We start from the raw sequence: 12,714 nt of genomic DNA on the forward strand, positions 1-12,714 counted from the left end.
GTTAGCATTGGAGATGTTTTGATATCAGTCGTCATTCTGGGGAAATGATTTCCTTTCTTTGTCAAATGGAAACACGTGTAATTATGCGACAGATTAAACTTTTTAGTTCCACTATTTAAACACACATGATCTGTTTTTCTAATCTAATATCTCTGCCTCCTTGACAGAACTTTTTTTTTCTTGAGCTGTTGAAAACCCGAGATACACTTACAATAGATTTTAATCCCACTGCTATCTTTTGGGGCCTAAAAAAATACCTGAACAAATCAGAATTGCACGTATCAAAGGGATGATAGGTATCATATTTCAACACCTTCTCACCTTAATCCCAACACAAGGATCGGCTGACAGAGGCTGGATGGCTGGGTGGCAAAGCAGAGTAGAAACAAACACAGCCGTGGACAGAAAAGGAAATACCTCAGGGACTTTCTGGGATTGGTGAAGAGGTAAGACAGTACCTGTAGTGCAATCCCTTCCAAATCTGCACCAGGTGTCAGGCATTAAGGAGAGCATCTCCGCTTTGGATTTCCACGTCTGGCTCAATCACCCAGGGCAGTGTGTCAGATGTTGGACAAAACGGATACACTCGAAGAAGAGGAAGAAGAAGAAGAAGAAGAAGAAGAAGAAGAGGACCTGAGGCTCAGCACAGTACAGAGAAGAAGGTTTCTGATAACAAAAGTGGAATCTGTACCTTGTTTAATAAAAAAAAGAACTACCCTTACGTAAAGGTAACGTCATTATTTTTGCAATGATCCTCATCGATGTTTGACATTTAAAGATTCAATTACATGTGAAATGAGTCTCCTGAGAGTACAGTATATTGCAAAAACTGCAATGAGACAATAAAATATGGGAAGCAGAGCTGAACACTTTGAGTTTTAATGAGATAAGATAGATTTAGAATAACATTACACTGTATCCCATTGAGATTTTCAGTTAAACTACAAAGACAACTGAGCGCTGCCAATTCCCTGCGTGATAATACAAAAGCAAGGAGTATACTATAGAATGCTTAGCTCGGTGTTAATATTACACTCTCAATTATAACGACAAAGTCTAAATTGAACACCTGGAAACTTCTCAGTTTCAAGCAAGTAAGCGTTTTGCATGTGCAATTGTCCTGAAACAAAACAGTGGCAGCGGACTAGTTCAGTATCAAGAGAGAGCGAGAGAGAGAGAGGAACACAGAGCCATGTTGGCATTGTTGTTGCCACAGATTATACATGACACACCGAATAAAAGCGGCTGATTGTAAGATGTTTAAATGTATCAGAGGCATGGGAGAGGAAACTTAATACCTCAGCACAGGGAGATGGAGAATGCGACCGGGCACGTGCGGAATGCAGAGTGGCAGGAGGAAAGCAGCAATCTAAATTTCTAATGCTGAGGATGTTTCCCATTCTGTGTTTATGAAACATGGCTACCGGGACTACAAAGGTAAGGGGATACAGCATCAAAGCCTGCCCTGACAAAAACAAAAAAGCAACAATGCTGCGGTGGAATGCACGACAGAACATAATACTCCACCTCCTCCTTCTCCTCTCCCCTAAGCAGTCTCATTTGATTACAGTGTAGCAGGCCCCAAATCAACCCCGTAGTCCCAGTTCTCACTCCCCACCGGTGCTGTGAGTAGGAGGTAGTTGCCAAAGTGGCCGGGAAGGAGAGGAGGAGAGGTGATGTTGCGGAGGAGAATCCCTCATTCGGAGAACAAAAGAACACGGGAGCGGGTAAGCCGAGGTGTCCGCGGCACGGCTGGAAAGTGGTTGTTGTCCCGAGTGTGGCGACTGAGGCAGAGACTGCATGTCTGATGATGGCGAGGCAACGTATCGTTTACAGGCTCCCTCAGCAGAAGCCCCTCGCATGTCCGTCTCCAGCCACAGAGTTCGCCCTCTACTTAAGGCAACAAGAGTCAGGCTCAGCATTACAAGCCTATTAAAAGATACTTTTAATTATGCCCCGCTCTCCTGGGATCACTTCTTCCGTGAACTCTGTGTTTCTTTGGCATGTGCACTTAGGAATGGCACAACCAGAAGCACGTGTTGTTTTCTCCCTCCAATTAAAGGGCATGTTGACAGATTAAGGCTGCTTCTGGTTTGTGCTCCACTAACGCATTTAGGGAAGATGATGAACATGGAGGGGGGGCGGTGGGGAGGAGGGGGACTCACAGAGAGAGAGAGAGGGACTGATAGAAGCAAAAAAAAAAAAAAAAAGAGAGAGAGAGAGAGAGAGAGAAAGAACATGCACATGAACCCTGAGGGATTAATGTGTTTACATTACCTGGGCTGTGATCTATCACCAACCTCGTCAACTTCTATTATGCATCACATACATAAGCAAGCAACAGACCTGGGAGCCCCCTGCAACTCACTCATACTATTTCAATTGGATTAAGTCAGTGCAAATATCTAGGGCACAGCTCCCACACTGTGGTTTTAGCATTCTGCTAGTCATTTGATTTGTATGTTGTATCACTTTACCTTTGTGAAGGCATTGCAGGAGTACCTCCTACATGCCTCCAGAGCTTTTAAGTAGTATACAATTTCGATTATTACCACATGGCACCTATAGCACCTTCAAAACAAACGCGCTACTTATAGCCGGTTAGACAACAAGTCAGGCACGGAAGCTCTCAGATCAAAAAATATGCAGGTGCACACCTGTGAGAGGAATACTGAGGGAAAGTTGAGTATGTGGATTCACCATCTGTGATACTCCACGAACATGAGGTTTATTTTGCCCCAGCTGTACTTTCAGGTCTGTAAAACACTCAAGTCAGAGAGGTCTGGCATCACTGTATAGATGCTGACGGTGGAGTCTGCAACAGGGCCCCTGAAAGAGCTCATATTCACACTCAGGCTTCATTATATCCAATCAATATTCATTTAGTCACTGAGCCTATTGACTCATTTCTGAAATAATACTTCAGGTCATCTGTCTTGTCATGGAGTAGGGAGGATTATCCCTTTTTATACCACCCCTCCCCTCCATTGTGGAAAAGGGGGAATAAGGTGAGTGTGGATACGCCCTATGGATACAACTGTAAATAAATATTTTTGATAAAACACTGAAAAATCAATGGGTGCTTCCTGTGATCTATCCCGAACGAATCAATCATCATCTGCGCAGCTGGCAGCGTGGTGCAGGAGGACGGCGTGGCAGTGAGAGAAGGGTGCAATCTTTGTCTGATACCTCTCATTTTGGAACCGCTTCTCATAATAGGGTCATCATTTCATCATTTAGCCAATCCAGAGGCCTGCCATTCAGCCTTGCGGGGATCATGGGTAGCAGGGAGAAGAGAGGGAAGGAGGGTGAGGGGGGGGACACACAGACCCCATCAGGAGGTAACACACACACACACTCTCACTCCATACATCTTCATTCAGGTCAATAAAAGAAGAAGAGATCACAAGAACAGAAAAGAGATCAGAATATAGATTCCCTCCGCTGAAAGCCACATCGGCTCATTGTGCTTCATGTAAATTGCAGAGATTTTTTCTTTAAAAGTCAAATCAAGCCGTCAAATCTGAATTGTGTATCAGTTCATGTGAGCAATAGCGGGGATGTTGATCAAGTCAAATATCAAAGCTTTATATGTAAATAACCACTGCAATGGTGGCTGCAGAGGAAAGCAAATTTAATGATTGGAAACTAACAGAATATTTCAATTACAGATGCAGAGCTTGTGTTTTTTATTGATTATCACTTCAAAAAGTGAATTTAATGACGCTGTATTTGCAGGTGTGTGTGTGTGTGTGTTGTGAGTTTGGGGTGTGGGGGTACATTTCACTGACTGCTTGGTGACATGAGAAGACATCCTCAGCATGGATCTGAACGATGCAAAACAAAAGACAGTCAATAATTATTTTTAATACAATTCAGAGAAGGGGGGAAAAAAGCATCAACAACAACTTTTTAACAGCAACAATGGTAGTAAGAAAACTAAAAAAATAATGTTAAAGCAATCACAATTTAAAAGACATAAATAAAAGGAGGGAAATGACTTGCTTACTTTAATGATAATCATAGGAGCTAATCATAGCTGTACGCAGTTGTTTAGTCAAGTAGCATAGTGCACATATGTTTAATCATTTAATAACCCACCCGTTCGAGGAAAAAAAAAGCAAGGTCAAAAATAAATTACATCCATTATTTGCAGCAGATCTCCCCAAAGCATTTGGAGCGAAAACTGTTTTGAATTTCAATTGGCTTCCAAGTGGCAAAAGCCCTCAGCTAATACATCAAAGAAAAATTGGTGTCAACTAATCGGTTTAGGACACAGATTTAGAATGGTTAAAAATCCCATGAATACTTGAAGCATTTTTCTGTACACCACTAAAGGCTGGGGAGCAGCGCAGCTGACCTTGTGCGCTCCAGAAACCTGTCCGCCACTCGACATTAACTGACTGTTTAACTCATCCAGCCACGCAATTAGTCCACCACAACGCATAATGTTGTGTAATAATAGCCTCTATATCCAATTTAGATTACACTTGCTCCCTCAGGCATTTTAAGTGGCATGCATCATCTTTCATTCACTTCTTCTGTGCCACGTAAAGCCGTTTTTCATGCGTCAAAAACCGAAGTCGTTCTCTCAGGGGGGCGTAAAAGGAGAGGAGGGGAGAGAAAAAAAGAAGCGATAGCGATTAGGAAGAGACAAAGTTAGTAGATGTCAAAATAATAAACGTATAGATTTGGAATCGGATCAGAATAATAGTACGAGGACAGCCCACTTTTACGCATCTAAAATAAAAAACACACACGTTTCTACATAAAAAGCGCAAATGAGCAAAACTGTACTCACCTCCACCTCCTCCTTTATCAGCGCAGTGCCGAGAGGCGGTAGCAGTTGCCATAACCCTACTCCTATTATAGGCTCCGTGATCTCAAATTATGGGTCCTCCTCCTACTTCAGAGAGCAACACTGAACCAAAAGCGCGTTAAGGAGGACACATGGCACAGACCCTTCATCCCAGGCCCTCTGAACGCCTTTTTCGCACATTTTACGCAATAAACAAATACAATTATTAATAATGATTTTCAGTTTACAGAATATTCCAAAATGTGGGGGGAAAAATATGTCTCATGACAGACAATAAGTTCACTGCAACAGAAAAATACTTGCGTTTAATATAATGCTGCTTTTCTTTAAAATAAAATTTAAAAAAAGAAAACTGGTAACAGATGATGAGCACCAGCGGATTCAGCTGGCTCTTCCTGCTCCCGCTATTATGAGAGAAGTTCAAGTAATTAGTTGATTGTCTAAACACTACAGGAGGCTGTGAAACTGGGTCTCATCGTATCACTGTCATCTGATTAGGCTGTACTGTAGGGTCGCTTTGTGTATCCGTCCTTCTTTTCTCTTTTTTCCCCCCTCTCTCTCTCCCTCTCTCCTCCTCTCTTTCTCTCTCTCTCTCTCTCCCTCTCTTTTCTTAAGTCAGACTCTGCTCCCACTGTACCAGCGTCATCATTCTTTGCTCTCTAGAGGTTTTCAGAGCGTAAGAAACACGTGACAGTGTGTGCACACACACTCTTTAGCAGCGCCTACAGCGATCCCTTTCGGCTTATCTGAGACTTGAACTGGAAAGTCAATCACCAGAATGAAAACGGCTTTTAGATGTCTGAAACACACGGAATAATATTTAGAACAGCCGGCAATTTTTTATTTTTATTTTTTTAAGCCATGTCTATTTTTTTCCCAGTTTGCACGATAAATTATTACTAATAATAATATTATTAATAATAATAATAGTAATAATAATAACACATTTTGCTATGAAGCCATAAATAACAGACACATTTGGACAGTAATAAATAAAGATATATAAAAAATAATAATACACGACTCGCCGGTATCAGTGGCACATTAAATGCTGTCCAGTATTTCAGCAAAGAAATGTATCTGCAGTGATCAAATGAGATTACATCCACTGGTCCAGGCGGATTTGGTGTAGTTGGCACTAATCTGCCCCGGCTTCAGGGTTTATGACTTTCTTGGAGTGTGTATCTGACCGGTTTATTCCAGGATCTACTGCACAAACTATTTAGCCGTCGCCACAGTAAATCGTTCAAAGTCAAGTGACGGCGCAAGAAAAGAAACGCACACACTTCTACAATTAAAACACCAAAAAAAATGTTGTTCAGAAAAAAAGTTTACCTACAAAATAGTATTCTGACACAGTCGTTCGCTCGAGCACACTTTGCGCCATCTTACTTTTTTTTCTTTTTTTTTTTTTTACTTCTCAGTTGTCAGATATCTTACCAATGCAACATTCGTCTGGCGTTAGAAAGTCGACGTGCACAATAGTAGTAATCCATTTGAAACCCCCATTGCGGATTTTAACACAAAGCGCACGGAGATCACGGAGCATCAGTCTGTTGATTTAACGCACATATTTAAAATGACGACTTTTTTTTCTTTTTACGCACAAAGAAAGAATAACAAAAAGAGAGCACTGCTGCGGAGCGCCTTTTTTTTCTTTTTTTTTTTTTAAATTCCTGCCGGTATCTTGCAAGCCCATATCCTGGCACACAACAGCCGATTTGTTATTGATCAAGTGTGAAAGTGACGGCTTCGTATTTGGAAGAAAAAGAAGAAAGTTGGGAGTTGACAGACTCGCATGATGTCGCCATCCGAAAGGGGGGCTGCCAGGCGCACTTGAGACTTACTGCAACGAGCCTTGTTAAAGAGGAGAAAAATAGAGAAATAGAGAATGAGAAGGATTGTTAGTTAACGCGAGAGGAGGGAGGGGGTGAGGAAGAAACACACAGAGAGAGAGAGAGGGAGAGAGAGAGAGAGAGAGGAGAGAGAGAGGGGGAGAGAGAGCATAGATTTGGGCAGGGCTGTGGTTACCCAGCATAAGCTTGCCTTTTCCTTCGGTGACTACACCCCGAGAGGAGGAGCGTAGTGTGCAGCGTAGTAGGCGTCAGGATCCTCAATTTCCAACTTAGCATCTTGGCAGGACATTTTCCCAAGCAAAGCCCCCGTCCGACGGGCAAAAAAAAAACTTCTGCACGGGCATGAGAGCGACGGTGCAACTCAGATAAGGGAGCAGCAGCAAAACAAAACGAGACAAAACCTCCGACGGACAGTGGCTGGCTGGCTGGCAGCGACCAAAAAAAAAAAAAACCCACCCCAACATCCAAGCCTCTTTTTATTTAAGCAGTTTACTTTTTGCCGTCACCATTGTCATTTAGAAGGGGGGACAGACAGCGGGTCTGCAGACACACAGCTCTATGCGCTCCAACAGCAGCGCATGAGAAAATAAAGGGGGAAAGTGCGCAAGTTAAGTGGCTTACACTCTCCGGGCTCCAGCATGGCGTATCCTCAGGGCTACTTGTACCAGCCGTCCGCTTCTTTAGCCCTGTATTCATGCCCCGCGTACAGCACCAGCGTTATATCGGGACCCAGAACCGAGGAACTTGGGAGATCCTCTTCGGGATCTGCGTTTGCGCCCTATGCCGGATCTACTGCGTTCACCAGCGCCTCGCCAGGCTACAACTCCCACTTACCATACAGTGCAGACGCGGCGGCAGCTGCCACATTCACCTCATACGTGGTGAGTAAACTAAAGGTGATTATTCAATCTAATAGGAAGCAAAAGCAAAAGGGAATTAACTCGTTATAGATGACTTCGATGTCTGCTGTGCGTCCGGAGCCAAGCCATTAACGAGAAATGTGCGTCACCGAAGAGTGCATGGATATAAAATTACAGAATGTCATGTCCAGAAAACACGCTGTACAGTAAACACAACAGATTTAATTAGGCCGTGTGCTAGTATGCTCCTTAATTAAACCGTATATATTTAACAGATATATAAATATAGAAGGAAAAGCGTGGGCAATGTCTCTCTGAAGCTTTTACGCTTCTGCCCGAACGCAGCGCGCCGTGTGATGGCAGTTTAGGTCACTCTATTTGTTTCTTATAATCCTATTAGTTGGGCCAGCTGTAAAAGTTAAACTTGGGTAAAAATGAGAAAGGACAGTTTGGTTTTGCTTTTCTTGCTTTATGTGTGAATGATCTGATGTCAACAGAATCATTCCATACTGGCTTTATAGGCCTGCTTACCACAAAGACTGATCTCGGTAGAATGCGCAAAGAAAAACAATGTTAGGCCCATCATGCATAATGTCAATACCTTATCAGAAGTGGAAAATGCTCCGTTTTACCAGGAGGACAGGAGTCGCTGCGTGCTGACAACATACACACAATAAGAAATTACATAAAAACAGAAAACGCATTTCACACATCCAACCAAGTTCAAAACAACTCCAAAAACATTAACTTCAAACTTGAACTAATGGATTAAAGCCAGTGCGTTCGTGTGTGTGTGTGTGTGTGAGCGTGTGTCACTGTGCGCGTGCGTTTGTGTGCGCGCGCGCGTATGTGTGTGTTCATGATCGTGAGCCCAAAGTCCCTTTATCGCTGTTTTTAACCACACTTCAGACAAAAACAGAACTTTTGCACACTTTTTCATTCCTTTATTTATTCCCTATTTCAGAGCTCTCCCTACGACCACACCACGGGCATGGCCGGCTCCATAGGATACCACCCTTACGCAGCACCCTTGGGCACCTACCCTTATGGTGACCCAGCATACCGTAAAAACGCAACCCGGGACGCCACCGCCACCCTGAAGGCCTGGCTCAACGAGCACCGCAAAAATCCCTACCCCACGAAGGGCGAGAAGATCATGCTGGCCATCATCACCAAAATGACGCTCACCCAGGTGTCCACCTGGTTCGCCAACGCCAGGAGGAGGCTAAAGAAGGAGAACAAAATGACCTGGACCCCTCGGAACCGGAGCGAGGACGAGGAAGAGGACGAGAATATTGATTTGGAGAAAAACGACGACGACGAACCAAACAAGCCCACAGACAAGGGAGACTCCACAGACACAGAAGCAGGTCGGTGGTGCAGGGGGGGAGGAAAAAAAAAAGGAAAAAAAAAAAAAATCATCAATTTTTCATCGCAGTCGTTTCCACTCAGGGTGCAAAATTGATTGCTGGTTAATGGTGGTATATTATTTATAATGGGACAATTGCTTTAAATAATAATCACCTTGAACTCCCCTCGTTTGACTTCTCAGGGGCTGAAATTGCTGGTGACGCAAAGTGTTTAGCAGTCAATTTATCTTTAACGGCATAATAAGGATACAGCTGCTGGATGAAGGTGGATATTCGGCTAAAATTGCCTTTTGTGTGATCATAATTGTTAAACGCTTGTTATCCAACCGCTCACGTGATGAAATTTGCTACAAAAACTACATTTATAAATCTAAATAATCGGCAGAGTGTGTGCTTTTTTTTTTTATTCCTTCATATTGGTGCAGAGCAGCTCGTTCACCTTTCAGGCTGGCACACATGTTTATGAGCAGATTTTATAGCACACATAATTGTTTGTGAGGGGAAACGTGCATAAGTAGCCAAATTATTTTTATACATCCAATTTCAGCGTGCATGTTTGTGTCCGCTTGCCTCTTGATCACCTGAAAAGCCAAAGCTACAGTTTTTTTTTTTTCTATCCGGATTTTTATTGTTCCGCTTATTTGGCAGTAATTCTCTTGTTTTATTTGTGCTTCAGATCACAAACTGCTGAACCCAGGGGACATAGGCTGTGACAGATTTAAAGAAGAGAACCATGGCAAAGACACGGATCCCCTTCTGAGCGACTCGGAGTTAAAAGACCAGGAGGAGCGGACTACAGAGTTGCTGCCGGATTCCGCGAAACCCACCACTTCGTCTCCCTCGGCGGTGCCCCGGGGGAACCAGAGCGTTGCGCAACAAGACAAGCCGTCAGATTTGAGCCATGCACCGGGTACGGTGACCAGCAACGTGACCTCTGTTATCCACTCGCCCCCTTCGGCCCCTAAACCCAAACTCTGGTCCCTTGCGGAGATCGCCACGTCCTCAGACAGGTGTAAGGGCAGCAGCGACGCGCCACAGGCTTGCCCCGGTTTGGGTCAGAGCGCTGTAATGGGCACCAACGCGTCTCCATCACGGTCCTCCCCTCAGTGTCCGCTCCCCAACAGCACGGTCCTTTCCAGGCCTCTGTACTACACCTCCCCTTTCTACCCCGGCTACACGAACTATGGTGGCAGTTTTGGACACCTTCACAGTAACCACGGCTCGGTAACCACGGGCTCCACGGCACATTTCAATGGATTAAACCAGACTGTGTTAAATAGAGCAGAGGCTTTGGTAAGAGAGAGCCAGAAAGTCAGAGGCCAAACGCAGGTAGATCTTTGTAAAGACTCCCCTTATGAACTAAAGAAAGGTATGTCAAACATTTAATACCTGAATATTTTCCACTCACCGCGGACTTTTATTTATTTTTTTGTGGTTGCATTAAGAAAAAGAGAGAGAAGAGAGAACAATGATGAAGCAAATTCTGAGAACAGTTATTTTCTGAGTAAATGCTTATCCTCAAATTTTTAGTTTCTGAATGGTTAATCCTTAAAAAAAAAAAAAAAGAAAAAGAAAAAAAATGTAACAAGAATGGTCTTAATCGCTGCAGCCGCCTGAGTCTATTTGTATTAAAGACTAACATGTATATTTAATGTAGCATTTTTGTATTTAAAATGGACAACACACTATCTTTGAAGTAAATTATGGAGAAAAAAAAAATCATACTTGTGCAGCGATTATTTTTGGGGGGAAGCAGTTGCCTGATATGTGTCGAAAGTGCTTGGAGGCCAGTTAATCTAAGAAATATTAATTCTTTTTTTTTTTTTTTCTCCTTGCACCGTGACAGATGTCTCAACGGTAATTATTTCTAAATATTCTGGCAGTGCAGAGCTCTGACCAAACTTGAAAGTGAAGGCCCTGCATTCAGGGAGGATGTTGGAATATCTCGACAATAAATGGGTTCAGTTTGGTTTTTGTTGGTGCAGAAATTTATAGTTTTTTATGAATGAAAAAAAAAACAAAATGCTGGAGTTCTATCCTGGTGCATGGCTTTACCACTATTTTTAAATGCACTCAAGGCCCTCCTGTATCTTTTTTTCCCCCCTCCTCCTACTTGAGCACGTTTCTAAAAGTGGATATTGATATAATAACAACACCAAGGCACAGTCATTTAACCCAATTACCTATCATGTTTTATGCAGAGCAATCAGGTGGTGAACTCCGGTAATGAGCTCGATTTTATGCCAAATTTAGACCTCATTACTATTTTCCAAAAGGCGTGGCAAAGCTGTTAAAAGGGACGCGACCATGCATTTAGAACATACTGCCCTATTATATATCATTAATGGAGAGTCTCTTTAATGGCGCGTTAGATGTGAAACACTGGGTGTTTTGGAGCAAAGAGGAGGATGCTGCCGCGCGCACAGGGGAGCTATAGTGTGAGAGGCTGTGTAGCCGGTAGCCAGGCTCTGTCCTCTAAACTCTTCCAACTTCTGCAGGTAGGTGTCACACTTGCTCCTAATTTCAAGGAGGGGGGGACTCTGTTAATCCGTCACGGAAACCCATCCCCGATCAAATGGCCTGGTGAAAAAAAAAAAAAAAAGAAAGAAGTGGAGCCAATGGGGCACACACAATGATCACAGTTATTATGAGGATTATAGCAACTTTGACAAGTGGATAAAAAAATAGACATACCTGACCGACATGCAGAACAAAAAGGGAGGAAAAAAATAACTTCTTATTGTTTTTTCTTTATTCTTGAGGCTTATTAAAGCTGGAGCTACAAAAACAGGAATTATTATTATTATCACTATTATCATTATTATTATGGGGTCTAGATATTGGAAGGCCACAAAGGCCTCAGCTATTTAAAATAAAACTAGACATATATATTGTTTTCTTTTTCAGTGGTTGTTCCACATTTTAAAGGACACTGAATTATTCTAATTATTATTATTATTATGATGATTATTATTATTATTAATGTGGTTATTGTTGACCTCCACCGAGGTGGGACAGCATGCTCTTGTTTATGGCTGCCATTAATCTCTATAGTTTACTTTCCCCCTTCTCCAGTTTGAAATCTCCCCTGAGGTTTCTATAATTCCCTTAGCCTTAATGTCCTCTATTCGGGCCCTCTATTTTAATCTGACAGAGTGTGCTGGAGCAGTGACTGCGACACATCAGCCGGCTAAATAGCATAATTATGTTTTGTTTTGCTTTTTTTCTTTTGCTGATCCTCGGGGGGATTCAACTGTTCGATGCAATGTCCCCTAAGAGAGTATTAGAGTTTTATTAGAAATTGCGTTTTTTTTTTTTTTTTCCTCCTCAGGAATTGATTGAAGAAAAATGTTGCACAGGGACAAGGCTGCTGCTGCTGCTGCTGCTGCTGCTGCCGCGTAAATCATGCGTGTGAGGCTGCGTAAATACTGGGACGTTGATGTGTCAAATAGGCTTTGTTGATTTTTTAAATTTTGTGCGTGTGTGTGGGTGTGTGTGTGTGTGTGTGTGTGTGTGTCACGATGGTGGGTTGCAGAGCCGGCCTGTAATTTTTTTTTTTCAATTAATTATTGTTTTTTGGGGGGATTTAAAAATCCAGAGGAAACATTGGGGGAGGAAATGATTGTGATGATCATCAACTCGCAAATTAGAAGGATTTCTTTGGGTACAATGCTGGTTTTGCAAGACAGATTTTGTTTATTTTTATTTTGTTGTTGAATTTAACTTGATTTCCAAAGATGCTCAAATTCAGCTTCGTCACACCAACCACCAATTATTATTATTATTATTATTATTATTATTATTATTAT

At 42.6% G+C, this 12,714-nt stretch overlaps 1 protein-coding gene across 2 annotated transcripts; it reads left to right on the forward strand.

Moving 5' to 3' along the window:
* Window positions 1-6,827: 6,827 nt before the first annotated feature.
* irx5a (iroquois homeobox 5a) lies at window positions 6,828-10,874 on the forward strand. 2 transcript variants are annotated; one of them, XM_008281938.1, is made up of 3 exons: window positions 6,828-7,571; window positions 8,500-8,905; window positions 9,582-10,874. In XM_008281938.1, exons 1-3 carry the CDS (start codon window positions 7,314-7,316, stop codon window positions 10,289-10,291), a joined length of 1,374 nt encoding a protein of 457 aa, XP_008280160.1. In that variant the 5' UTR covers window positions 6,828-7,313; the 3' UTR covers window positions 10,292-10,874. The 2 variants fall into 2 exon arrangements, with proteins under 2 accessions (XP_008280160.1, XP_008280161.1); XM_008281939.1 differs by having other exon boundaries at window positions 6,831-7,556.
* The last annotated feature ends 1,840 nt before the right edge of the window (window positions 10,875-12,714 follow it).

Source organism: Stegastes partitus, unplaced genomic scaffold (genome assembly GCF_000690725.1).
Source record: "Stegastes partitus isolate 25-593 unplaced genomic scaffold, Stegastes_partitus-1.0.2 Scaffold252, whole genome shotgun sequence".
NCBI lineage: Eukaryota > Metazoa > Chordata > Actinopteri > Pomacentridae > Stegastes > Stegastes partitus.

Coding starts and splice junctions, on each gene's coding strand:
- irx5a (XM_008281938.1), top strand. CDS start 7,314: ATGGCGTATCCTCAGGGCTACTTGTACCAGCCGTCCGCTTCTTTAGCC. Junction 7,572..8,499: donor ACGTGGTGAGTAAACTAAAG/GTGATTATTCAA, acceptor TCCCTATTTCAG/AGCTCTCCCTACGACCACAC. Junction 8,906..9,581: donor CTCCACAGACACAGAAGCAG/GTCGGTGGTGCA, acceptor TTTGTGCTTCAG/ATCACAAACTGCTGAACCCA.